The sequence below is a fragment of the Meriones unguiculatus genome, chromosome 17 (genome assembly GCF_030254825.1).
Source record: "Meriones unguiculatus strain TT.TT164.6M chromosome 17, Bangor_MerUng_6.1, whole genome shotgun sequence".
In the NCBI taxonomy this organism is placed as follows: domain Eukaryota; kingdom Metazoa; phylum Chordata; class Mammalia; order Rodentia; family Muridae; genus Meriones; species Meriones unguiculatus.
Window position 1 is genome coordinate 37812852 of NC_083364.1, and position 26849 is coordinate 37839700.

The 26849-nt window shown below is 46.7% G+C and overlaps 1 protein-coding gene across 30 annotated transcripts in view; it reads right to left on the minus strand.

Moving 5' to 3' along the window:
• The window catches only part of Kalrn (kalirin RhoGEF kinase), a 582551-nt gene that overhangs the window by 316633 nt on the left and 239069 nt on the right, over positions 1 to 26849 (minus strand). For all 30 annotated transcript variants that reach the window (XM_060370291.1, XM_060370285.1, XM_060370286.1 and 27 more), the window contains exons 7-9: positions 13127 to 13318; positions 9675 to 9806; positions 7559 to 7789 (exon numbers count right to left, since the gene is read on the minus strand). In XM_060370291.1, the coding sequence (XP_060226274.1) occupies positions 7559 to 7789; positions 9675 to 9806; positions 13127 to 13318 (555 nt within the window). The remainder of the gene's footprint in view (positions 1 to 7558; positions 7790 to 9674; positions 9807 to 13126; positions 13319 to 26849) is intronic.

Sequence of the window (26849 nt, forward strand, 5' to 3'; positions counted from 1 at the left end):
TATGGATCCCAACCCTGTGATTCTTTGATGCGCTTTTCTCTGATAAATAACCCTATCAAAAACAGGCCTCCACTAAACTGGTCCATGGTAAAAACAAGCAGGGCATCTGATGCTTCTGGTGTTCCAAAGAATTCCTTTCTCCCAGCTCCTGTGCGCCAGTGCCCCAGCACCCCGCCCCGCCGATTCAGAAAGCTATCATTCTGAAGCGATTATGCACCAGCAGGCATCTGGAACACATTTTGTTGTTAAAGGCTCAAGTACACACGATGTGCAAGAGCCCCCGGGAGAGTCTATCAAATCATTATTCCTGCCTATTGGAACAGTACACTGAGCACTGTTTCCAAAGGGGGACGGCCAGGACCACAAACACCAGTCAGGCTGTGACTAGAGAGCAGGCAGGCATCACTTCAAGTGCTCAATTACCAGTAACCCATTTTGGTTTTTGTTCCCTCTTTGGAACAAGTATGATTAAAATAACTGTCTTGCCATGGCTGGAGAAGCCATCATTTTTCTGGGTGGGCTGAGCTGATGCTCGTTAGTGGGTATTCGGTCGCTGTCTTTCCGCTGAGAGTTGCCGCTCTTCCTCCTGACAGACCTCCCCCCTTCTTCTCACTAAGCCTTGATGCCGTTGTCAGAGGCACTGAACTTCACAATCATCTGGGGTTCTCTCAAAATATAGGCACTACTCGCCCCCAGATTCTGAATCAAAAAGTATGAAAATGGCTCCCACAGGGTGCGTGAAAAACACATTCACTCTACTTAGACGACTTTAATGCCAAGGCCCAGGGACCAAATTTTGAGGAACACAGTTCCATATGTACATCTGACACCACCTTTGTTTCTATAAAAAAATGGACAGTACTTTTTAGTATTTTTCACACAGATGCTCTCAGACCGATAGAGTCCAGTCATCCTCGCTCATGTCGCCCGACTCCATTACTGAGTCCCCATTTTCCCTACTCTACCCCAGGCCACTTAAATTACTCCTATATTCAGATTCCCTAAGCTCACTCTGAGCTTGTTTCTCCTCTGCTCAGAATCCTCCCACAGTTCCCTGTTAGCAGCAACAGGAATCCTTCAGTCTGGTGCTCTAGAATTAGCACGTCAAGGCCCAAGGATTTGCTGGGCCCAGGGGGCAACCCTGAAGAGGGACTTTCTCTTTACTCATGAACATAATTAAAAACATACTGAAAACATTAAAGATGCTGCAAACTGGGCATCCAGGAAGTCTAAAAGGGCCAGTAACCCCCTATGAAGGGACTTCCTCTTCTCATCATCTCCCACACTCCAACCAGTTTCCCACACAGAACAGGGAAGTGATAGACCTTCCTTGTAAGGTCCTTCATCTTTGGAGGTTCACCTTTCAGTCAGATAGAGTTTTCACTAAGACACACACACACACACACACACACACACACACACCTTGGGGGAAAGTTGTGGTGGGGAGGGAATTAAGGCAGATGGAAAGAAGGGTGTAGAAGGCGGGGTAGGTGGAGGATGGAAAATAGAGATCCAGAGGAAGAGATTTCAAGAGAACCATGAAAGTCCCAGAGAGAAGGGTATGAATGTGAAGGTCGCCAGCCTCTAACCTGCAGAGTCCAAGGAATGGTAGAGAGAAGGGGCACCCATTGCCTCGCTCCTTCTTGGGGAAAAAGATGGAGCATGTCCAATGAGGTGAGGGCACAGAGAGATGGAAGTATCACCCCGTACTCCCTCCAATCATAAAGCAACTCTGCTCCCTCCTCCTTCCTTTGGCCCTATTCAGCTAAGCCTCCCAGTGGAGGCTGGGTTTTCATTCTGCCGAAAGAGTCATGCACTTTATACTTGAAAATCTCTGAATGAGTGGATTATCACCATTAAAGATTTAAGTGGGGAATTTTAAACGGCTAATTACTGCCACAGGCAAGTGGGTATTATTCAAATATATGCTACACAGGACAGCGTCAGCAAGGCTGAGCGAACATCACTGACTTTAAAAAACGAGACTAGGGTAATTTGTATTATAGAGGTCAATTCTTAAATGATGGGACACATGGAGAAGTGGCAGGGCCTGAGTGCGACTTTTCTTGTGCCATAGAGGATCAATCTTGGGCTATCAGTGGCCACACAGCATTGGAAAAATCTCATCCCGTGGAACCAAGTCCCCTACCAGCGCTCTTTGAGCAGTGGCACAGTGATAACCCCCTTGGCCCAGGGCTGTCTTAGTCTGCCTCCCCCCCCAGCAAAGTGCTGCAGTGTAGAGAGAGGCTAAGTGCAAAAGCCCTCTTGTCAGGTAGACTTGGGTTGAGGCTATGATCCAGTGTCAGGTTCTGGGTCAGAAGTGAGTTCGCATAACCTTTCTACCCCTCAACTTCCTCCTCAGAAAGATGGAGACCAACCTGCCACCTGCCTCACGGAGTTGGGAGCTTAAATAGGAAAAGGCAAGTGAAAGGATAAGATGTCCAGTCACATTTCCTCATGCAGACGGTGAATCCTGAGCTCTGAACAATGTACCTTTTATAGACAATTTAGTCTCAAGAGTTGGAACTAATCTTTTCTTTGATGTTTGAACTTCTTCTCAACGTTCTTACCACAGGAAAAACAGTCTATTTCAAATCTTGAAGCTGGCTCCTCACATGTGTTCTCTCAGATCTGACTGGCTCCTCACGTGTGTGTTCTAAGATCTGATTGTGTGCACAAGACTTTTATTCTTAGACTTTAATCTTTCCTTCTATAGGAAAAGTTTGTTTCTAGATTCATATTTTGGATCCCCTTCTCCTCATCTTCCCTTTGCTCTTCCTCCTCCTCCTTAGTTTCCTCCTCCCCCTCCTCTTCTTATTGCTGATCATTCTCAAGGCAACCTGCAATGCTCACTTTTCATTACATAATATTGTTAATTGGATTACTCAATGGCCAAACTAATTTAGTCTGATTAAGGAGCTAGAGTCACTACAGTTAATACATGACTGATTATCTGTAATTTAAAAAATACTCTCAACTGTCTTTCAGGCATTTGTTTTTTGGCAAACAAAATCAACAAATTAAAATCTACAATTTTCCACATGAGGCACCAGGAAAATCAATGCAAGAAGGTCCCGGTGCAGCTCAGGAAGTCTGGCTCTAATTGTACCAGAACATGGTCACCAAGCGGGGTAAATCTTGCTGCCACTCCCCTGTTAGCTTATAGGAGTGGGCTGCTTAAACCCATGACATTCTTTTTAAGGGAAGCCAGAGGAACCTCAAAGGTGCTAATGCCCTCCTTAACGCCACCATGGACACATCCATCTTTGTCCAGTCAGCAGCGGCCACTCAGCCAGACTTTCTGTCCCTGCTCTGCCTGTACCGTACCTCTCTGCATTCTGACCTTCCTGAGAACACTGCTCCAAGCTCCCCGCCTAGGCAACAAGGACCACTGCAACTCTCACTCCCACACACCAGAGGGAACTCTATGCTGGACTCCACCATCTCCTATTTCTTTTGCTTTCTGGCCAGAACCAAGACAGCTGTGTATCACTAGGAAGTCCTAAGGTGCTTATGTCTTCTCTCATGAGCAGGGCCCTCAAACTAGAGCTAGAACTCCAAGCCTCTAGCACAGAGACTTGCATACAATAAACATAAAAAAAATACTTTATAGAGTCATCCAACAGAACAAAAAGCGAGCAACGAAGGAAGGGAGGCAGAAAGAGATGACCTTCTGGAGTGCTCTGAAAAGAGTTTCTCTGACTAGGAAAACGCACAAGCAATTTCTTCTCTCAGAAAGAGTAAACACCCAGTTACTCCTTGTTCTTCCCAACCATAATAGGTCTACGTGGGCTTGGAATCAGCCTTTTGCATACACGGGAAGCCAGAGGAGTTATGGTACCATAAAAGGCTCAAGGTGGAGAAATGGCTGATCCTGTCGTGGAGTGCTTTTATGGCGGTTTCACAATGCTGTTCTACGCTAAGACAGGGGGTGGGGGAAGGCACTGAAAAATATTCCACACTGACTGTATAGCAGGCGTTCTTCTCTTTCTTTCATTTAATGAATCCAACTTTCAGTTTTACCTTCAAATCAAATTCCCTGCATTCTTCCAACCCAGCAGGAAGAAAGAAAGCCGAGAACACACCTGTTGGGACCCAGGGAAGGCAGTCAGGCTAGTTCTAGAAAAAAGTGCTTCAACGGAATCTCTTACGCTGACATCCTTGGCTAACAGAGCTCTGCCTCACACTCATTTCAAGCCTTAAAGGACAACTTATTCCTACCTGGAAAAGATCTGACTCAGAAATGTCAATGAAGCAAGATGGCAGACAGAAAGAGGTTGGCTTGCTCTCCATCACCCCATTAGGGGTCTCTGTCTCTTTCTTCTGTCTGTCTCTCCATTTTACATCTTTGTTTTACCTTCCCCTCCAGCTATACCCATAGTAATGGCTTCCATTTTTTTATGTCTACTTCCCTCTTTTTTTTCTCATTGCCTGTCTATGTCTGTCTCTGCCTGGTGCATGTGGTCTGTCTTCCCCTGTACAATGTGAATCTTTGTGCCTCCTCTGCTCTTATTTTCTGTCTTCCTGTGTCTCTCCAGAGGCTTCTGCTTGGACACCTGGGACGTGGAACAGAGGATCTACTTTCTGGTCCTGGCACTACCACAACCTATCTGTGTGGTTATGACTAAGTCCCTTTACATCTCTGGGACCCATTTCCCTCAACTGGCCATGTTTTCAGGCAATGGGAGCTTTGAGGTTTAATCACCGAATGAAATGGACTCCTCAGCCAACCCACACAGCAGATGCTGGGGGAGGGGGGCGGTTCCCAACAACACAGGCACCAGGGGGCACCCGAGGATCATGGAGAAAGTGACTATGTGCCAGGCAGACACAGAGTTTGCATTCTCTGTCAGGAGGAAGGTTCTATTGTGATCAGTCCTGACTTAGAGGTGGGAGAAACAAACAAACAAACAAAAACCCTGGAAGCATTACGAGATGGATTGATTTGTCTATGTTCTGCTGGCCACAGAGATCAGATATGTTCAGACCAGAATTTTCTGACTTCTGAGCCAGTGCTGTGTCCACCATTCTGCACTGCCCTGGCTGATGATCCCTGCATATGACCCTTTCATGCAGGCTACTGAGAAAATATCTCTGGATCCCCAATGTGCTCAGCCATCTTGGGTCCAGACTGCAAAGGGTTCAGAGCACTCTCCTCCTCTAAGACACCGATCCTGACCACTCACACCTTTACCTGAAACTGGACCACGAATACCGGATTATCCTGCATATTGACTTGTGTGCTCTGGTAGAGCTGTTCTGTGTATTTTCTTGTCTCATTCTGACTAACTGACAAGGTATCTCGCCAGTATTTAGTTCAGTTCTGGACCCGTGGAAGAGTCCTGGGCTTGTTGAATAATCAATGAGCATGGTGGCACACGTGAGCATCAAGATTATGTCCCTGTGTCCTCAGCCTGGGCCATGAACACCAAGAACCTCAAGCTATCTATCACAGCCCTCGTAGGCTAGGAACAGCTACTCACCAAGAAGACAACTACCGCATGGGGGAAGGAGGACTAGTATTCACTTGACAAAAGCAGGTGGAGGGGGTCTTCTAATAACTCCCCGTCAGCTCATCAAACATACGGAGAAGCCCAACTCTCTGAAACACAGCTAAAAGCTGTGGAGAAGTCAGAAAGAAAGGACTCCTAATCTCTGCTTTTAAGGAGACCAGAATGAGCGAGGCATGCAGTTTTTAAATGGGATTTAACCGTGAGTAGTTATCAAGATTTCTTTCTTTCTTTCTTTTTTTTTTTTTTTTTTTTTTGAGATCCAGCCTCAGATAGCTCAAGCTGGCCTTGCACTCACTGTGTAGCCTAAGATGACCCTAAATTCCTCATCTCAAGTGCAAGGATTACAGGCACATATTTCCACACTGGGCTGAAGCAGGGAAATAGTTTGTGCAGTCTCTGTCCCAAACTAGGACAGGCTCACGCAAGCCTGGCGGTCAAGAGTGCACTCGTCACTCTGACCCTCAAGCACGTGAGTTCAGCTGTCTGCTGAAACACAGTTCAGATAACTGCCAGGCACTATTGACCGACTGGGTGTCAGGTAGGCGGTTGAGACCCACCAACAGATTTGCTCAGCCTCATTTTTAGGTCTTCTCCCAGCTACACGCGTATCTACATGTACAGAGAATAAATGGGAGAGCAAACGATAAAGCAAGAGGGATGATGAGTAAATAGTCATGCTCTCAAAAGTCACATTTACATACCCTAGAAAGAATGGTGGAGTTGACCATTCTGGGGATTTGGTGCTCAAGAAATACCTAAGCCCTCTCACACCCACCTCCCAATCTTCTGTCTGCTTTTCACGGTGACAGCAATATGATAAACTGAGATGCTTATTTTTAAGATGTTGTAGATGCATTTTTATCACATCTTCCTCCCTTTTAGTATAGATGCCATGTGGCCAAAAGATAGTCTGACAGATCACAAGGACCCGGGTGTGACACGCTTCCATCCTCATAGCTGTTCTGCAGCTCTCCAGAGGCCTGTCTGTGTCACAGCAGGAGGCAGAGGAGGAGCCCACTATCCCACTTGCGTTGGTGGCCAACATCACCTTGGCAAGTCACAGAGAGTTTTATGGAAGAGGCTGTACCCCTCTTCTGTCCCTGTGAGGCTGGCACCCCACTCATCTGTCTCGAGTGCAGACCAGACAACTTCCCTGAACTCTAAGCTTCGGGTGATGAATTTGTCTGGACAGCTCCAGATGGCACGAGCAGGCAGCTAACTCATCTGCTTTTCCCTTCCTGCCAGCCCCAGGTCTCAGAGCTGACTGGCACGTCAGCCGTGCTCACCCTTGGGGACTGAGCTTCTTTCTGATGACTTCATCAAATGTCAGTCAGGAAGGAGTACCACAAAGGAACTGGGGGAGCCCAAGAAGGAAGAGCGCCGGAAGGTCTCTGTACTCATGCCAATTTCCCTGTCTCCCAGAATGTGTAATGATGGTAAAGATGCCTCGTATCCTTCCTGCCCACCTTGGGCACCGAGTGCCAGGCTCTTGTCAACAGGAGCTGTGAAGACGTGCCCAGGCTCTCACTCGCTCATGCAATAGCAAGTGGAGAATGGGAGGAGCGTGAACTGGTACTTCCTGTGTAGAATACTGAAGCTCCTCAGCAGCTATGGCTACAGGCGCCTGACAGCAGGTGTTTGCGTGCAAGTGCCTCATCCTCCCTCCCCAATAAAGTCAGAAGGAGACGACCTTGGCCTTGATCTTGGGTTCAGAGCCTACTCAGCTCCGCCTACTCAGTGTATGAGTCCTCTGGGGCAAAGCTCCCAGGGTCCCCAAAGACAGAGAGACAGAAAATATAAGGGGGAAAGGATGGGCAATTTCCTCTAAACGGGAGTTTGTGGCATGGCTGTCTTGTTACAGTAAAACCAATCATTTCATTATTACTTACGAGCAGGGACTAGCACAATAAGTCAAGACCGATCATGGATGCTCAGCAATTGATAGCCCTTGCTACCTCAAGATGTGCGCCCAGTGTACCCAGTGAGATGGAGGCCGCGATAGGGTGTTGGGGGCGGGGGGATGGGCGGCGCACAGAGCCCGTTACCTGCTGCACATCCTGCTGGAAGACGCACAGCTGCAGCCGCTGGTGAAGCCGCACTTTGCGGTGCTGCCAGATGCTCTCGAGCCGCCGCTGGTGGTGCAGCACCTCGTGTACCACGTCCAGCACCTGGTGTACCGCCTTGGAGTAGTTGGCTGTGGCCGTGAGGGACTCAGAGTTGCCAGGACTCAGGGGACGCTGCAGGACATCCAGCAGGGCTTTGCCATCCTGGCTGACCTGCGGGGGAGGAGGAGCGTTCAGGTCAAGAGCCCAGCCCGAGGGAGAGCAGAAGCGGGCAGGGTCAGAGACAGACAAGGAGCGTCTGCCCGGGGTTTCCTGATGAGGCTTGATGCCCTCTGCCTCACGGGCTCATCACCACCAAGGAGCGTGCCGGCCACGTGCTATGTCTACGGCCACACACTGTGTCTACAGCCACACACCGTGTCATCTACAGCCCAGAGTAGAACAGAACATCCAGGCGAGAGGGAGAGAGATGCTGCCGGATGGCTACCCGGTTGTGTGTGAAATCCTCTCTCCCATCTTCAAGCACAGCTGACTGCACGTGGGCAGGGAGTCTGCCTTCTTCTTTCTTGACCTTTTCCCCAGTGTCCACAACAGGGCCTGCCACACCATGGAGGCTCTCTGAGGATTCTGAGTGGCTCTCTGGCTACATCAACTGGCAGAGGTTCATGTCAGAAAGAAAGCCCCCTGGACCGCCACCCTAAATCTCTCCCTTTTCTTCCTCAGCTTTCTCTGTTTGTCCCCAAGCTTGTAGATGTATTAAGGATGCAGCGGTCCGAGGCACCCTGGTCTGTAAAGGGGGAATGATAAAGGTACTCACTTCACAGAGTGGCGGTGGGTATTGAACGGGTTAGCACATACAGCGTGCATGGGACGCAGCGCACAGCATTGGCTACCATTTTCTTTTCTGTTCTTTAAATATTTCTCTATTTATTTTATGTTTATGGATGCTCTATCTGCCTGTACACCTACATGCCAGAAGAAGGTGCCAGATCTCGATATAGATGGTTGTGAGCCACCATATGGTTGCCGAGACTTGAACACAGGACCTCTGGAAGAACAGCCAAGTGCTTTTAACCGCTGAGCCATCTCTCTACAGAAGTAGCCTCTGCTACCTCTGTTTCCTTTCTTTTTTTTTTTTTTTTTTTAATTCTTTCTTTGATCATTACTGGTTCTTTTACCTCCTTCCATGTAACCGCTTTGCAGGGTAGGGTAAGGGCCTTAAGACTGTAGACACACCACTCATGTTCCTGGACTCCCCAGCTTCACCCTCAGTACTGGTGGCGGTGGGGTTGCATCCCTGTCACTCCTGTCCCTGGACCCATGCCACAGTCAGAGGCATTGCTCATTCGAAAAAGTGGCATGGTAGGATCGATGACCCTGGCCCTGCGGTCCCTGGCAGAGCTCTCCCTGAATATGTGCCCCTCCCTCTTGAAACAGCAGATACTGGAAAACTGACGAATGTGACAGTTGACTAGAATCAACGTTGAAGCAGGTGTGGTGTTGAAATGGCCTTCTTCTCCTACTGGAAAGGTAGAACGAGGGAGGTGCGTTTCCCTAGCCTCTAAATGATGAGCCAGGAGCTGTTCCCAGCCTTGGAACTTCCCCTTTCTTTTCCTCAGTCTTATGTGGAACGCTGGGACACAGAAGCAGCTACGTGCTTCTTATGGGTGTCAAAAACTGTTGGGGCTAAAAGAAGTGATGTGGTAGAGTTAGGCTAAAGGCGAAAGAGGAAAGCATCATCACCCAGTGGCTCTGCCATCCCTCCGTCCTCATTTATTGTTAAGGGATGTGCAACTCATAGATACTGCAGACACGACACCCTCCAGAGATGTGAAGAGATGACATCCTAAGCCTAAGGCCAGGACAGTTCTCCATGGGGAACTCTGAACAAATACTGTATCTTGATACTATGCTCAGAGCTGGGTGGTGAAGACAGTGGGCCAAGTCCTAGAGCTCACAAGTCAAGGTTCCTAAGGATCCGAAAGAAGAAAACTTTCTTTTCTTACCATCCAACCTAGGTTATTCCACAGGGTACATGTCACACCCTAGAATCCTCATCCAACACACACAGACCTGTGGTTGTCCCTTTGGTTCTTACCTCTGTGTAGGCCTGGGTCACCTGCTCATACAAGGACTGGTGGTGGTGGATTGCCAGCTCCAGGTCCTGCATCTCAGACGGAAGGCCGCCTTCGCTGCACATCTTGCACCAGGCATCCACTCCTGACAGAAACTGGAAAGAGATGCCAGGCGAGTGAGCGTGGGACACTGGGTGGAGGGTAAGAAAGTTACACAGCAGGGAGGGCCAGACATCTTGGGAACAAAGCCGAGAAGTGTCTGTGTTTCAGGGACACCTTCAGGAGGCTGGCCTAACCCCTACTAAAATGTTCTGCCAGAGAGACATTTGGAAGGTCTAGTTTCTACAAAGAATGGGGCAGGGCCACTCATCTGGGATGTTCAATAGGCTCTGTCCTCCGTCTGCAAAGCGCAGGCCACCACACAGCCCATAGAAAAGAGCACTCCCTACTTCCTACACATTCGGGCATATGAGAGGGGCTGAATGAAACACAGTGAGAGTTTGCTGGCTTGTGCCGTCTATGTACACGGAATTATGGGGACAAGCACAGGATACCCCAAGGATATCACTAGCAGCCTGTGGGGCCTTGCAGAGACTCCTATAAGGTATACAGGTTAAGACTCAACAGGACAGACTGTTGAGCCCTGTCCCTGAGGTATAGTAGGGAAGGCCATGCTGCTTCTTTGGTGGCATCAGCTCCTGGGATGTGATGTATAGACAGACCTTAGTGGACATTAAATCATTCAAAAATTAAAATTAACAACTGTAGAAAATGATGGGTCTCCTTGCATAATGGGTGAGCTTTCTAAAACCCCTCCGATTTATTGGGTGGAAAAATTACACCTTTAAAATGGAAATAATTCTTCACCCAACAGTCTGGAATGGTATTGTCTGTGAGTCGATCGCCTGGGTGCACAGCTCCATTTAAATTAATTGCCTAAATACCTTCTTATCTCATTACCTAGAACAGCCCATAGGGGGACAATAAAGAGCCGCCTAAATAAACCCTTAAAAAATGGTCTTGAATTTGTTCTGGTTTTTTTTTTTTTCTTCTTCCCAGCTACAGAGACACATGGTTTATGAGTTTCCCTGAAGGACTGGTAATACCTGAGGAGCCTGCACTAAAATAGATCCAAATAAACTTGTTTTGGAGCCAAACCAATCCAAGTCAGAAAACAAACCACTTTAGCCTCTCTAGTTCCTTTCAGTCTGGCCCCGGGTTTTCTTCTGTAAATATGTGACTTGCTCATCCTGGTACCTGTCAGTTCTTAGCCCCTGGCCTGTTGGCTGCTACTCTCAGCTTTACACTCTGTATGTCTTGAGGTTTCTCTTGGCAGTTGTGGAAGACTGCCAGTTACTATGCAGCGTCAGGTAGGACATACTGGGAAGCTTCCTGCTGGGTTATTGCTCCACCTGTAGGGAACTTCACAGAGGAACCTGGGAGCAGCTTGGCATTCTTGTGCCACATGGGGACGGAGGAATTTCCGGGTTTCCCTCACAGAAGTCCTGTAGCAGGTCCCACATGGTGGTCAGCGTAAAGCAAGGAAGCCGGAGACAGAGGGAAGGACCGAGTCTTCCTTGCCAAGTAGATAAATCCGGAATAAAGTGAGCAAATGATAGAGCTGAGGACAGAACAGTCTGGACATCAATGTTCTTGGGATCCTATGAGGGAGCCAGGCCGTACTTAGAACAAAGAAAAGATGTGTTGGGGCACCTCTCATGCAGGGCCATGCCTTGGTTCATAGCAAGCATTCATTGTAGAGTGCGGGACAGCTACAGATGGAAATAAACATAAAAAAAATAAAAGGATGCTGGGTCAGTGTGTGCGGCAAATGCCCATGGTAGTAATGCCTCCCAGTCGTAAGCACATCAGACAGCCTGCATGGCCCATCTATCGAAGCCGTCTCCTCCCAACATCCCAGGAGACTGATGATTAGGCTCAAACTAGAGAAGAGGACAGGGGCTTGGGATGTCTGAAAGCTGACAGGGAGGGGTCTGAGTACAGAGCCCTCATGTCTGGCCTCAATGTCAAGACTGCATCAATGATCCCATGTTGTTGCCTTCCCTGTTAGACTGGTTGTAGGAAGGGATTTAAGATGCGACCATGTGTCTGAAACTCCTCGACCTGGGAGTTACCTAAACAGAACACCGCAAAAGAAACGCAGAAAACCATAGGCAGTTAGTGTTCAAGCCAGAAACTTCTGGCTTGAAGCTTCAGCAGCCCAGAGATTGTATGCTTTTAGCAGTGGGTGTGAGAAAGTGTTTTAACAATTAGTCCATACATGGATGTGTATGAATGTATATATATTCATATACATAGCACATTATAAATTTTATTGATATAAAGGATATGCCACCTACAGTGTAACTTATACAAGTGCTGTGCATTGCACTTTCATGTAGCCAATCCACTCTCATGGATGCCTTTGATAAACTCTTGTATCCATAGTCAATCTACGGTTGGTAAGAAGTGACAAGCTGGACAAGTGGGTCCATCAAAGCACTGTGATATTTTTGCTTTAATTAAGAAATAAGACAAAGCTTGCCCCTCAGGGATGTGAGAACGAATACTGGAAGATTATTCCTAGATTTTACGTGCAGCAGTTACAGACAAGACACATTTTAAGTGTATTTTAAAACATAGATATTTCCATTTTCTTACGGTTCTACAGTAGACCATCAAGTCCTTATTTGCAGCATTTGGTGGCTTCCGTGGTGTAAAATTCCTACATTTTAACGTTTTAGCCTACCAACGTGATATCACTGAATGGGAAGTAAGAAGAGACGGCCAAGAGTATAGAACTCTGTAGTATTTCCATCATAGAAAAATGTAAAAATATCTCCAAGAACATAGAGTATAATAAGATATGGTAACCAGGAGGTGATGAGTTTAACCTGCATCAATGCTGAACAATTAACACAAAATTTCTGAAAAAAAATTAACAAACAATTTTCCAGAAGCTGGTTAAAACCAGGACCTGACATGTGACCTGTCCTGGTCATGTGCTTGGAGTTTCAGTGTTCCTCTTTGTAAAATGGGCTCAAATAGCTATTGCATGTAGTAAGAGTGACCATTATTTCCACTCATTGCATTATTACTAACCTATTATTATCCACAGCAAACACCTAACAAATGTTTCATGTAAAATTACTTTACTCTCAGCACTCAGTCCTTTTGTCTCTGTTCAGAGCACACACACACACACACACACACACACACACACACACACACCACTTGCAAGCAGAATACAGTCTTTTAAGTCCTCTCCTGTTTATGCAAAAAGTAAAGCCATAAGTTACCAATGTTCCTTATATACATAGGGCAGATCGAGGTTTACTGCCAAAGCTTTGCAGTGGGCTCTTAGGGTTCTCTGTGGATACCATGGGTGTGTGTTTTCCTACCCTGCCATGTCCTGGTGCCCTGGTCCTACATGCCTCCCACTGACACCACCTGCCACAGGGACTCCGGGTCTTACCTGCTCTGCCTTCTGGTGGAACACAGCAGACATGGCCAGGATGGTGCTGCGTTCGTCCAGGGCCGCAGCGAAGCTCTTCCACTCCTGGTCTAGTTGCGTGGAGATCTGCTTGATTTGCTGGGAGGCGTAATGGCCGGCCTCTGAGAGGCGGGAAGCGACAGACATGATGCGGTTGATGTTGACATAGGCGTTCTAGGAGGCAAAGCAGAGGGAACACTTAGAGGGACAGACTGAGAAGGTAGCCCTTCCATTGGGCATTGCTGGGAGAAGGGTATACGGAGAAGGAGACCACCGGGAACCGGAAGCCCGAGAGAGGCCGGGATAGGCGGCCTCTGTATCTGTAATAGTCCCAAGGGAAGTCCTTACAGAGCTGAGACATTTCAACCTGAGCACCAGCCCAGACTGTAACACGCATGCGAGCAGTCAGTCTGTGTGCACTCCTATGGAATCATCAAGTCAATGAAGCTGCTCTCAATGGAGTAGAGTACTCTTTGGAGGCAGTGGACCATGCATGGTACAAGCTGAAGGAAGCAGAGACATCTCTCTTACTCTGGAGAGAGCCGTACGCAAGACATAACTGTCCCCTACAACAGGGCAGAAGGGGTAAAGACACGGTAATTAAACAGCTTCCCATCACCAGCCAAAACATCCTTCCCACCCCTCTGTCTTTCTCATTCTCTGCTAAAAGACCTGAGGCATGAGCCAGTAACCAGATGTTCTTTGGAGGCCACAATATTATTTCCACCCCCAAAAGTAAGATCTGTGGGTCCCCTTCATCTCCCCATGTGACTGGGGAACATTTCCCTAGTGATTCTGAAAGGCACCAATAGGTGCCCCTCAATACACCCACGGGAACTTCCCTGACCCGCTGTCTCCTTTTCACGCTGTGTTTTGTTTACATCCATTCCATTCCCATTTTTGCTTGCCTAGTAAAAACCTCACGAACTTGTGTGTTGTTTCCCACAAGGCCGGCAAAAAGCTCTCCAGGAAGGAACAAGACCAAAGAGAAAGCCCACCATCCCGGCCGGCACAGCGGTGACTCTGATTATTTTTAACCGCTTCCCCCTATTAATTTGTCTATCAAAGCAGCCGTGTAATGTGGCATCCTTGGGGAGCTCCTCGGCACACAAGATGCCCGGAGGACCAGGAGCCAGGTGATTCGCACACTCCCTCTTCGCTACAGATCTTCTCAGACGATGATAGATATTCTTCCAGGAACACGGGGCAGCGTTTTCCCTGCGCTCCGCGAGCCGTGCTGTAGTTCATTAACACTCGGGGAGGCTTAACGGAAGCTCCCTTGTTTTCCCTCCAATGTCCCCATTCATCTCAGCTGTCCTCAGCCTCCACACACCCATCCTAAACCTGGGCCACGTTGATAAGGTCTCTCTTCATTTAAAAGGTCTCTGTGGAAGTTTAAAAGGTTAAGTGAGGTACGTGAGCACAGATCCATTCTGGTGTTTAATGTGCCCCCTCCCCCCTCCCCCCGGCGATGCACCATCTCTGTTTTTAGCATGGCTTGAGCCCTTCCTTCCACACATCGTGCATTTCCTTAAGAGGGCAAGAATGGCGATGTAAACACCACTCTTTCAGGACCAGGGGTCATTACTGGCACTGTTTTCTGAGTTGGAACACAAATTCACTGAAAAATTAAACTATTCATAACAGAACTTCCAGGAAAAAAACAACACTGCACTTTGAAATAGAAGAGGGAAAGAAGAAGAAAAGGAGGTGCCAGATTTAATAGTTATTCTCTCCTAGGGGATAAAAATGAAGTCCTCCCAAATTTCTTGCTTCTGCCGTTGTTTTTATATGGGTTCATCACAAGACAGACCTTGGGGTGAGATTTTGGGGGAAATAATTGGCTTGCGTTCTCTCCCAGGAAGGAGAGTGAGAAAAAAAGGGAGTCGTGAGTGGGATGGATAAAGGGCATATTTATCAATGGGTCGGCGCTATGAGCAGCTGGGAGCTGGGTGCTGTCTCCCTGGAGACCTTTGAAGAAACTGTAAAATGCACCTCCTAGTGATCCTGCTGACAGGTGTAGGGTCTGAGCTCTCGGCACATTAAGCCCCAAAGCTCAGTGGTTAAAGGTCCCTCCTAGAGTAACTCTGGCATTTGCAACCTGACCTCCCACAGGCCAACCATAGTCCAGAGGCCAGAGAGCCAGCATCACAGAGAAACACAGGGAGCTACTGTCTGGACGGCAATCATCTGTAGTTCATGCCCAGGGTACCTGTGGGGAAGTGGACGGAACACTGACAATGGTCCACAGAGCTGTCCCACCGACCGGGTCCCCATCCCTGAAGGTTCCTCTCCTCCTATTTACATAGATGTCTTCACAGTACTCTGTTTTCCTGGGCTGGAGGAAAAGCCTGGCACTCGGCTTTGGCCATGCAGGGTACAGGAAAAGATGGAAGAGTGAGACATTGAGCACCTTTGCCACCTCGTATGTTTCCATTCTCCTCCCACCCAGGGAACACGGGCAGCAAACTTTCTAGCTAGTGCAGATGTCCCACTGTGACCACCTCAGGAGACTGTTAGCAGCTTGTCACTCGCTCAAATATTTATAGAGAGTGGGGCAGGCTCTGTGTTAGGGGGCGCGAGAGATCAAAGAGTGGGACACAACTCCTGCCCGCCTATTTTACAGCTCAGGGGTCACCATGTAAGACAAATCTTCAAATGGCTATGGTTTAAAGCAAAATTAAATCCCCGCTTCCACAGTAGTGGTTCTCAACCCTTCCCGGTGTCAAATGACCCTTTCACAGGGGCCTAAGACCATCAGAAAACGCAGAGATTAACATAATAATTCATAACAGTGGCAAGATTACAGTTAGGAAGTAGCAATGAAATAATTGTGTGGTTGAGAGTCAGCACGTGTTTCTTCCCTGTAATGAACTCCAGGATACCCAGGCAAGTTACACTGCCATGTTCATCACGCTCTTCATATTCTTAACCTAGAGCCAGAGGGAAACAGGCAGGTTCTACAACAACTCCAGTACAAAGACAGCCACAAACCGGATGTGAAAGGAGGAGTCGGGGGGCCAGTCCCAAAACTGACAAAGGAAGAGGGAGGCTATTTATAGCCTTAGTGAGTAAATAAAGAGGTTCATTAGAAATGGCATTTCTGAGGCTGTGGTCAATCCGTTGTGTGGTTCTGTCTCCTTTAAAGAACACTTGCGAGTCATGTCCATCCTTGGGACACAGCCAACAAGAAAGGAGATCATGGCTCATTTAGCTTTTGGCCTGCTGTAGCTGTCCCCGCCACTCTCTTCCTTCTGCCTGGCTCTCTCACTATTTTTTTCTTGACATCTCAAATGCACGTGCACAGCTGTCTATCTGTCAGGGCATCACTGTCACTGGGACAAACAGAATTACATATGAGTTCTGCTTCCAGCAACGACACGCCCTTAAGATGTCATGATGCCTCTGTGCCTCAGTTTCCTTACTTGCAAAATAAGGGAGTTAAAGTTAAATAAGTTAAGTGAACTTAGATCTCTCATTCCTGGGTCAGCAGTGCCTAGGAGGCAGGAACAGTACTGCCTGCCCAAGAAGTACAAGGCTCAGCCTTGCTGTCCATGGGCCATATCCTGGGTCTTCACTGCCTTGCCTTATGAACCTCAAGTCTGGAGCCAGATCTCCTGAGTTCTTCATGTTCTACATGGCCATTGTCCCTGACCTTTTCACACCCTCTCTCCACCTTAGACCCCAGCAGAGCTTTTCACACAAACCAGAAGATATAAACAACTTGTCTGAGAGCCGGCTTGAGGGATGTCTTTGTGCACATACTGACCTCAAACTCACGATGTAGCAGAAGCTGACACCAAACTCCTGATCCTCCTGCTTCTACCCACTAAGGGCTGGGACTACAGGCTGTGGTAACCATGCCCAGCTGGTGAGTATCTTCTAACATCCTGCAGAATGGATTTATTAAGTTCTCCATATACACCTAGCGCTACTATTACTATAATCACCATGGCTGGCATCACTTTTAAAAGTGTGGTGGAATGTGAGCTACAACTACAATCTATTCTACAGAATACAGTAGAGTTGCCTCATGGTCTGTTGTATCATCTATCATCCTCTGTCACCATTTGGTCACCAGAAGGAAAAATTAGTCCGGAATAATCTTGCTGACTTGCAAGCCTTCTCTATTGGCACCCCCTTCCCTTTTGCTACCTATGGAATTCTCCATTTGTTTCATTCTCAACGCCATTAATCGGAGATTACAGGGTGGACAGCTCCTTCTCCTGTCGCTTTGTCATCTGCTGTGACCACTGAAATCAACAGAGCAGCCATTTTCCTAAGAACTACTTGGCAGAATCTTGAGCTTTCAGCCCTACAGAAAAGGCTCTCGCTTTGAACACTGCCCTTGCCTTACCTCAAGTGGCTATGAAAACATGCAAAGATGCTTACTGACAAAGATCCTGAGAGCTGAATTGCGTTCGTTTTCTGGTAGACTCTGAGGAGACACCAGTTCTAGTGGAAACAAGCTATGATTTTCTTCACCTTCAGCTCTGTGTCAGTGGCTGGTTGCTTGAGATCATTGCCAGGAGTGTGCCTCGTTTGAATCCCATTCACTTCTCTTCTGAAAACTGGGACAAACGTCATACCTCTGTGGCCACAGCCCCCACTCTCCACACCTGAAGTAACACACAGTATCCAGTCAGTTGCCTGATAACCATTAATGTGATGGATGGCATTATCCTTTCCCTCATCCAGTTTCACCAGGCTGGCATTATACCCCAACCTGGACAAACAAATCAAAGTATCAGTAAAAAGCACAATAAAAAGTATGTCAGCCACCCTAACAAACTGTCAGAATGCAAGCCTGTTTTACAGAGAGGACAGCACCAGAGAATCCAGACCCTGCAAATAATACTGTCTAAGCTACGTTCTTCTGATGCAGTGCCCTTCCGTTCATTAAGTTGGAAAAACGGATGACCCAGAGTCTTGAACCAGACTTGTTGAGATGGCTCCACTGATTGGCGTGTGCTTACCACATCCAGAGCACCCATAGTTAGACTGTCTTGTCCTCTCCAAGGGGAGAAAGTCTTTTGCTTCTCTCTCACAGGACCTTCCTCCTCGGGCTGGGCATAGGGACTTCATTTTATTCTCTACAGACAGTGTGACTTTGTCCCCAGAGGCAGCAGGAAGTCATTGAAGATGTTTCATCTCTGTGGGGAATGAGTCCCAGGCATGGTCCTTAATCTCATACCAACTAATGAAGCCGGGACATCTCCATGTTTATGATGGATACAGAAGGCGTGGCCTGTCTGCCCAATCATCACAAGGGTAAGGTCTGGATACAACCTCAGGACCACCTTTCCAAGAAGGGACTCAATCCTTTTGACAAGTCCTAGTGCCCTTGACTCTAAATCCAAAGCTAAGAAGGGAGGACCCCGGGCCAGTGATTGGCCAAGGGTTAACATGATCAGAAAAACCATGTGGGTCAAAATCAAATGTTAACAAAAATAAGAACAAGATCTATTAGTGGTATTTCATCAGCTGAGATAAACACTTTGCACAGTGGGAGCACATCTGAGCACTAGGAGCCAGAGGAGTTCTGTACCAGCTACGCACATTGGTAGGTAGTTCCTGCTCATTATGTTAGGCCTATAAAGGCTGGTTTAAATATATTCCTAACTAGAGAACATGTGCATTAATTATCAGGGTTAACTGTGTCCGTAAGTATAAATGAAGGAGATCCCCCTTCTTAACATCACCTCTGTCTGGGTTATAGAGCCAGCGGAATTTATGCACAGTCTCCCATTTTCAACCAGCTCATTCTTTTGTTATTCAGTGCTGGGGAGTGAACGCAAAGCTCTGTATAGATTAGCCAAGTGCTTGAGCAACAGAGCCACGCTCCGGCCCCCATTGTCACTGAGGAGCGAAAGCTGTTTGAGGTTTCTTTCTTCTCCATTCTGAACACCCTGGGATGTTTTGAATTTTAACAGATTTAGTATTTTTAATTAAAACTAAGTTTATTTAATTATTTAAGTTAATTAATAGATCTGGCCAGGCTGTGCATAGTCAACATTAAAACTTCGCATATTTTTCCCATCTTTCTGAGTTTAGTAAGCCTTTTCTTTTTTAAAGTGGAGTCGGTTTGCAAACGGTGAAACAGGTGTGTTTAAACGACTATTCCTCTAAGGAGTATAAAGATTTTCAGAAGACAAGCTCATGTAGCAATATCCTTTCATACTTGGAAAATAAAAACAGAACGAACACACACCTTGACTTCACGTCTTGACTTCACCTAGTTGATTCTTAATGTTCACTGAATCAGTTGAGTGTTCAAAGTCACAAAGAGACCAAAGGAGACAGAACCATCTCCCACTCTGCTAACCCCCCTTTTTTATTGCTACTTTTTTCTTGTGTCCTGCGACTTGTATTTTTATTTTGTCACACTCAAAGATTGCTATGAAGGGTTTTTTGGAGATCCTCTCATACGACCGACTTTCAGTGGCTTTGGAAATAATGTCCGGTATCAGTAAAAGAATAGAGACTGTACCAAAGTGATGAGGCTCTACCAGACAAACCAAGGCTGCCTGAGCAGTCAGCCAACCTTTCCTCTCTCTCCAGTCTAACAAGATCATATGTATCATTTACATCTTTGCAATCCCAAGCCCGCTTTGGGTCCTGGAGCTGCTAAAGCAGCAGCTTATGATTAATTAGTTTAACATTACCATGTAAACCTGCTGATCCCACCTCAAAGCATATGGGCACCGGGCCGGTAACATCTGGAGTCAGAACTGATGGTGTTGGAAGCTACAGTGCAGCAGCCAACGGAGGAAATGAGCTCTAAGCGGAACCTCCTACCCCATCCCCTCACAAACCACCACATGCCCTCTAGGGGGCAAATAGGGAAGCTAATGGATGATGATCTGGTCTGGTTATGCCAAACAGTAGGTCAGTCCAGGTGGAAGCCATCTGTCACTGCTAGCTACAGAGAGGAAAGACGAGGGACGGCCCAGTGCTCAGCAAAGATAACATTGGCCCACAGATCCTTTAGTCCCACTGGCCTGGCTTGTTGTAGAGATGTTTCCTCCAGCAATTGCTTCACAAACCATTAAACAGCCGTGAAAACAATCGCCTGGCCATATGTCAAAGGGCCACAGAAACCCACAGCAGGTTGAAGGAAAAGAGAAACGCCCTTCTGCTTTTTCTTGGCACCGAGAGAAGCCTTCATGGAGGTAGATGTGTGTGTGTGTGTGTGTGTGTGTGTGTGTGTCGCTTGTGTGTCTTGATAGATAGATAGACACCACTGCAAGATTAAAAAAGGTAGATACAGCTGGTGTTAGATTCAAGGACACAGGCAGAGAAAGCGATTAGGAACACCACCACCCTTCAGGTAATTTTTAGGCTGTCTTTAATGTTGAACCCAGAAGCTGAAACTTCAGGTAAACACATTCATCAGTATTCCGTTTATCTCTTGGCCTTCCTGTACAGGGTCCAGCTAGAGTGTGGTCTGTGGCCTCAAAAACAGTAGTAGTTGAGGGCTGGTCAGCCCCTCCTGACCTTCCGCAGCAAGTCAGCACTTTTTAACACATTGTTTCAGGTGCCAGGTATGCACTTGAACGCTTGAGAAGTTCCACAGACGGGAACTCTGAGAGGCTGTCCCAAGCCAAAGTTATTCCTTACAGCATTTCTGACCTGACAGCAAGAATAGGTGGACGTTTGCCAAGCATAACACCATATTAAGTGTTGTGTCTAAAAGCAAGACCAAGACCACATTTTACCCTTACAATGTTTCCAGCAAAGGCACGGCCCTTATCCTCAGGGTACAGAGGAGGTGCTGTGAATCCCCTGCCTAAGGCTACATGAGCAAGGAAGTAGAGAGCTGCAGCTGGCACCCAGTGTCCTTCCTTGCTTTCGCCATGATATTTTTATTTTGCCCTGAATGTGAAAGAATCAGGCTGGCTATGGTGAACATGGTAAAGCGAAATTTCTTCCAAAGGTTATGTCCCAAGGAAACAGGGCCGCTGGAAAGAGAATGAAATGCCTCTATTCTTGAAGCCTTTCTGTTATACTCTTGACTTGCTCAGGAATTCGAAGATTAGCCCCTTTCTAGAATGGGCAGAGAGGTCTGGCAGGTGGATTTCTTCCAGCCTCTCCCTTCTTGAAGTGCTACTATCTATTAGCAAACCCAAGGCTCCAGAGGAACAGAAATCTGTCTATATAGAACACAAGAAGTCCATGATTTCAAGGCCCCTTTAGTTGATAGCTTGCTTTGTTATTCAAATCTTAACTGTGTTACCTTCTGTATCTATTATCTGTCCCTCCCTCCCTCCATCCATCAGGCAGGGCACAAAGAGGAACCAAGATGCAAAATTCTTACGCCCATGGGTCTTTCACGTCCTTAGGACACATCAGACAGTAAGCTGATGAGGATCTACTGGGCAGGTATTTCAGTCATGTAAAACACACTGGGAAAAGAATAGAGCATAAGGGGTTGAGAAGTGCTACAAAACACAGAAAGCCAGGGCAGGCTTTTCAAGCAGCAGTATCTGGGCTTGTCTCTAGAGGGAGTAAGAGAAGGAAGCATGTGGCCATCTGGAGAGACTCCAGCAGAGCAAAGACCATCAGTCAGGAAACAGCAGGGAACCAGGGTAGCTAGGGTAGAGGGGCAGGTGGTAGAGGCTGAGATGCAGAAACTGATGTTGGCTTAGAGTAGGGTGACAGGAGGCCAGACTCCGGTGATCGTTTGAGACGAGAGGCAAAAGGGTCTGCTAAAGGAAATCATTTTTATTCTTCCTTATTCCCAGCCCTTCGGCTGTGTCATCAACTCTGACTTTTACCTTTTACTATTGCCCTCCCATCAGTCCACTTGGCCCTGACCTCTCACGCCTTACAAGTATCTGATCTGCAAATGTTTCACTTGCGTGCCTTTGATCCGTCTCTGCCCATCACTCGGTCCCTGGCTGGTGTTGTCCGTGGCTAGGCTGGCACATGACACTGACACTTCCCACACGTGTCCTGCTTTGCAGGTTAAGGCCTTCGGTGAACATTATCTCATCTGACACGCCAGTTTTCACGGACCATTTCATGCCCTTCGTTCAACTACAGGAGACCACAAAGAAGAGGCATGTGTCTGCACTGGCTGAATTTCACACAAATTAACCACCCGCCACCCACAGAGCTGGAGGTGAACAGGAAGCCCCCGTTGATCAGAACGTGTAAACGCGCACGTGAGCTGAGGGAGGCTTGGGGGAAAACACAGGGAATATCGAACAGACAGCCTAGGGCAAAAACCATCAGGCCAGGGAGTCCTCAGAGAACAATGGATGGCAGTGGGAACGGAGGGGCCAGAGCCTGAGCAGAGAACCCGTCGTAAGGCAGAGGGTACAGCAATCTAGGACCAAGAGAAGGTGCCAATCAAGACAGAAGACTGAGCCAGGCTAGTGCCAAGTCAGAGGTTAAGCTGTTATCCAAGCCCTTGAGCTTTTCGGAATTGCCCCGAGCCAACGGCTGAGCAGTCAGTGTGTGAGCTAGTGTAGTGCTCTGGAGTGATGTTCAGATGCTCTTCCCAAGCCCGAGGCCTCCTGTGCTTCCCATCCAAAAGGGGCTGACTGCGGACCAGTGTACAAAGGCAAAAGGGTATCAGAAGCATCGGTGGGGAGCGACAAGGAAAGGAAGAATACAGGCAGGTGTTTGACACTGGGTGTGTGTGTGGGTTCTCTGCTCTCCAACAAACTCCACAAGGTAACAGTAATTAGCTGTAGAGCACTACTCAGGGCTCAAGCCAGCGGACATAATTTCTTCACATCGGACGGGCCATTCTCAAATTGATTTGCAATCTTGTACAGACTTCTTAGGATCCACCCTGCACAGTTAAAAATCTAGGGTGGACAGGAAGAGTAGAGACCTGCTGCCTTCTATGCAGGCCCCCACTGCCCCAGAGCTGAGTTCTGAGCATGCTCTCTCTGTTCTGTGCTTCTCCCTGGCCTGGTTAAATGCTCATAATGGAGCCAAGGACAAAGGTCACAAACAGGTCAGGGGCTGGTTAGAAAATAAAACCTATTCCTCCTACTGAGTGGGCCAGGAAGGGAAATTCCACCCACAAGGCTGTTTGTAGAGATACAAACATCGCATCCTGTTGAACTTGACCGGTAAGAAAAGGGCTGCCTGGCACCACATTCAGTAGTTTGCAATCCAGGTTCTCCGGCAGGCCCGCCTAAGGAAGCCAGGTGTAATCCCCGGAAAAGCAGGTCGCCCTTACTCTCGTCAGCAAGGAGCAGGTATTACTCCTGATGGATGCTTTGCCATCCTTGTCTGTTCAATCCCTGCGCATCTCTGAATCTCAAGTGTAGCTCCTGTAGAAAGAACACGCTTAGATCTTGGCTTTTCAAAAACCTGACAGCCTGCACCTTTGTTTGATTCTGCACCCTCAGTTCAGCGCAGTTATTTTTGGGTGTATATGTTGTCTGAATATATGTGCACATGTGCATGCTGGCACATAAGCACATGGGTGTGCCAAAGATGTCTTCCTCAGTTTCTCTCCACTGTATTGTTTGAGGTAGAGTCTCTCACTTACCCTAGAGATCACCAATTTGGCTAGACCAGCCATTCAGGGAGTTCCAGCAATGCACTTGTCTATGCCTTCTCGGTGCTGGAATTACCTGTGCTCACCAAAATGCCCAGCTTTTTACATGGTGCTGAAGATCTAAACCTCGGTCTTCATCTTAGCCCAGCAAGCTATACTGAGTCACCTCACCAGCTCCTAATGTCATTACTGACATAGCTGAGCTTACATTTGCCATTTCACTATTCTCTATATGTCACACATTTCTTCCTACATCTCTATTCCTCCTACACTCTGCACTAATAGAATATTTTCTAATGTAGCATTTTAATATCTTTACTGATTGATTTTTCACTATTTTTAACTTATGCTCCTAATTACCTAAGAAGATACCTTATCAGAATCATCTTCTGATATATACTATTTAATTCAGTGAACATAAAAATTTTTTTCCTGGAGAGAGCTTTATTCCCTTTTCCTACGTATTGTTCCTGTATATATTACATTCATAAATGCTTCAAACTCAACACCAGATTGCCATAATTATCACTTTTTGTAATTGCATGTCTACTGACACTGAGATAGAAAAGCTAATATATGTTATAGCTTGTGTTATATTAGCATCTTTACTTATCAGTTCTGCATGTTTTCATTTGTTCCTGTGGATTTCAGTTACTACCTGGAAATGTTTCATTTGGCTTTCTGTTGGCAATGCAGATCTTTAGCCATAAATTTACCTCCTTAGTAAATTTATTACATTTCCATGTTATAGGTCCAACATTACATATACATATTATTTTATACAATTGCTTTTAAAATCATGTAAGAGAAGGAAGGAAAGGAAATATGTTCACATCTTGTCCTTTATAGTTAGATAATCAACTTTTACAAGTACTGTCTGTCCATTATGGAAAACTCAAATTATTTTATGGGATCACTTGTTTTTAGCGTAAAGAATTCCCTTGTGATTTTTATTTCCCCATTTTTTTTTTCAGGTAAACTATCAGGTCTAAAGTTTAATCTAAATCTCCAATCCTTGCCTTTTACAAGATTCTCCCAAGGGCACTTTAAAAAGCTCTATTACCTTAAATGTCTATAATCTCTGTTGTAGATGAAGTCAGTTCCTTTGGGGAAAGATTTGGGACTTGGTTTTGAATCATAAGTTTCTACACACAGTCAAGTCTCTGCGCCATTCATGGCTCTAGAGTGGTGGCTGGAGGCAGGGGTAGGTTTTGCTTGGTGGCACTCCACTTTAGGAGCTAACTTCTCTTCTGGGAATGGGGTGAGTGACCTCACGCCTTCATGGCCCATCTCTCCCAGCAAGGGGAGCTGTCGCTGGCGATGGCTGCTTTGTGGGTTCCTTACTCTCTTCTACCCCTTTCCACCCTTATCTCATCCTACAACACTCCAATGCTAGGTAGGAGAAAAAGAAAAAAAAGAGGGGGGAGGGGGTGTTGTTATCATTAGATTACTCCCTGCTGACTAGGAAGTTTTTCCTACTTCTGGCTTCAAGTTCCTTGGAGCAAATTTGATCTTCATAGGATATCTAATTTCTTCTCATCTCTTTGCATATAACCACTTGACAAACTGCAACAACAACCAGCACCAGCAGCAGCCACCTTTCAGGGCTCTAGCATTTACATAGCCTCTCAAGGGTCCCCAGAATCACAAATGCTACCCACTTGCTGAAACTATCCGCAGCTGGCAAAATCATGCCCCTGCTAGAGCATGAGGTAAATCACTGTCAACTGCTGTGAATAATCTGCAGCAACCCCATATCCCACACCTGGGATTAAAACAAAAACATATTCCCATAACAGAGAGCCCCTAATAGTCTCACAGCATTGCCCCCATGGCACAGCTGCTGTTCCCTGAGTGAGGGCTTTGAAGAAGAATAGCTTTACACCTGTAGGCCATACTCTCCCATAACCAAACCTCAGTCAGGTGGCTTGGGGAAGGCCAGGAAATTAGAATTGTCCTACCTGGGAAGACAGTCCTTTATCCAAGAACTGCAGGTAAGAGGGCCTGCAATCCTAGGTGCAAGCAGTATGGAATGGTTTTCATCATACTGAACTGGGCCGGCAGAGGAGAGAGGGGACCTTGATTCAAATACCATGGATACTATTCTTATCCGGTTTTTGTATTTTCTGTTTATTTTGTTTTCTTTGTATTTATTTTTTTAATGAATTTTAGATTATTTCCAGAGACTCTAACTACCATTTTAAAATAATTTTCTTTAGTTTCGACAGGACTAGGTTCACAGAGTTCCTTGAGTTATCACACGGGAAGCCTTTTGGGGCTTGAATTGTTTTGTTTTGTTTTTTTTTTTTATGAGTAGATATTTTATACATGTAAGTTACAGAACAAGAGTTTTCTCATTGTGACGTGAATATAAATTATTTGGGGAACCTGTAAAAACATTCCCAGGACCCACTCCCAGAGATTATGATTTTCCAGAGCAGGAAGAGGAGAAGAAAATAAATATGCATTTTTACCCAGATCTCTACATGATTGTAACTTCTAAAAACGCTTACAACATTTGCCCCTTTCCCTTTTCATCCTGCTCTTCCTGCTCTTCCTCTAGGACGACAAAGGTGGGTGCTATTCACACTTACACTAATGTGTATATACGTGCTCATGTGCGTGCAGACATGTGTCTGCATGTGTGTGTGTCCGCATGTGTTTCCACCCACATCTGGAAGTTCTGCCACTGTGGGAAGTGCAGTAGCATTCTGATCTGAGGCCTCCACGGATCAGTAATGACAGGGCACTGCGCAGCAATCTGTCTGGGTGCAGAGAAGATGTCACCTGCCTAGACTCTCTCTCTCTCTCTCTCTCTCTCTCTCTCTCTCTCTCTCTCTCTCTCAGCAGAGAATTGCTTTCCCTCCGGGTTGTCATTTGTAACTTTCTCTCAAAACAGAGAGACCACCGTAGACAGTTTTTGAGCGGCTTGATTTACATACCACCAAATGCAATGTTCGCCTCTGCTGAGTGAATGAATAGCATTGAAGCTGCTGTAGGACACGTGACCACAGAAAGGCTTCCCCCTGCTCAGATGTACAGCCCTCCTAGCCATCCTAACAACAGAAAATGAATACCGATTCATATTCTACAACTCCAGACAGGAGCCAATGGCAACTCATTTCTTCCCAAAGAATTAGCTAGTTAAAAGTGTAAGTAAGGCTGTGTTAGGTTTACACATGC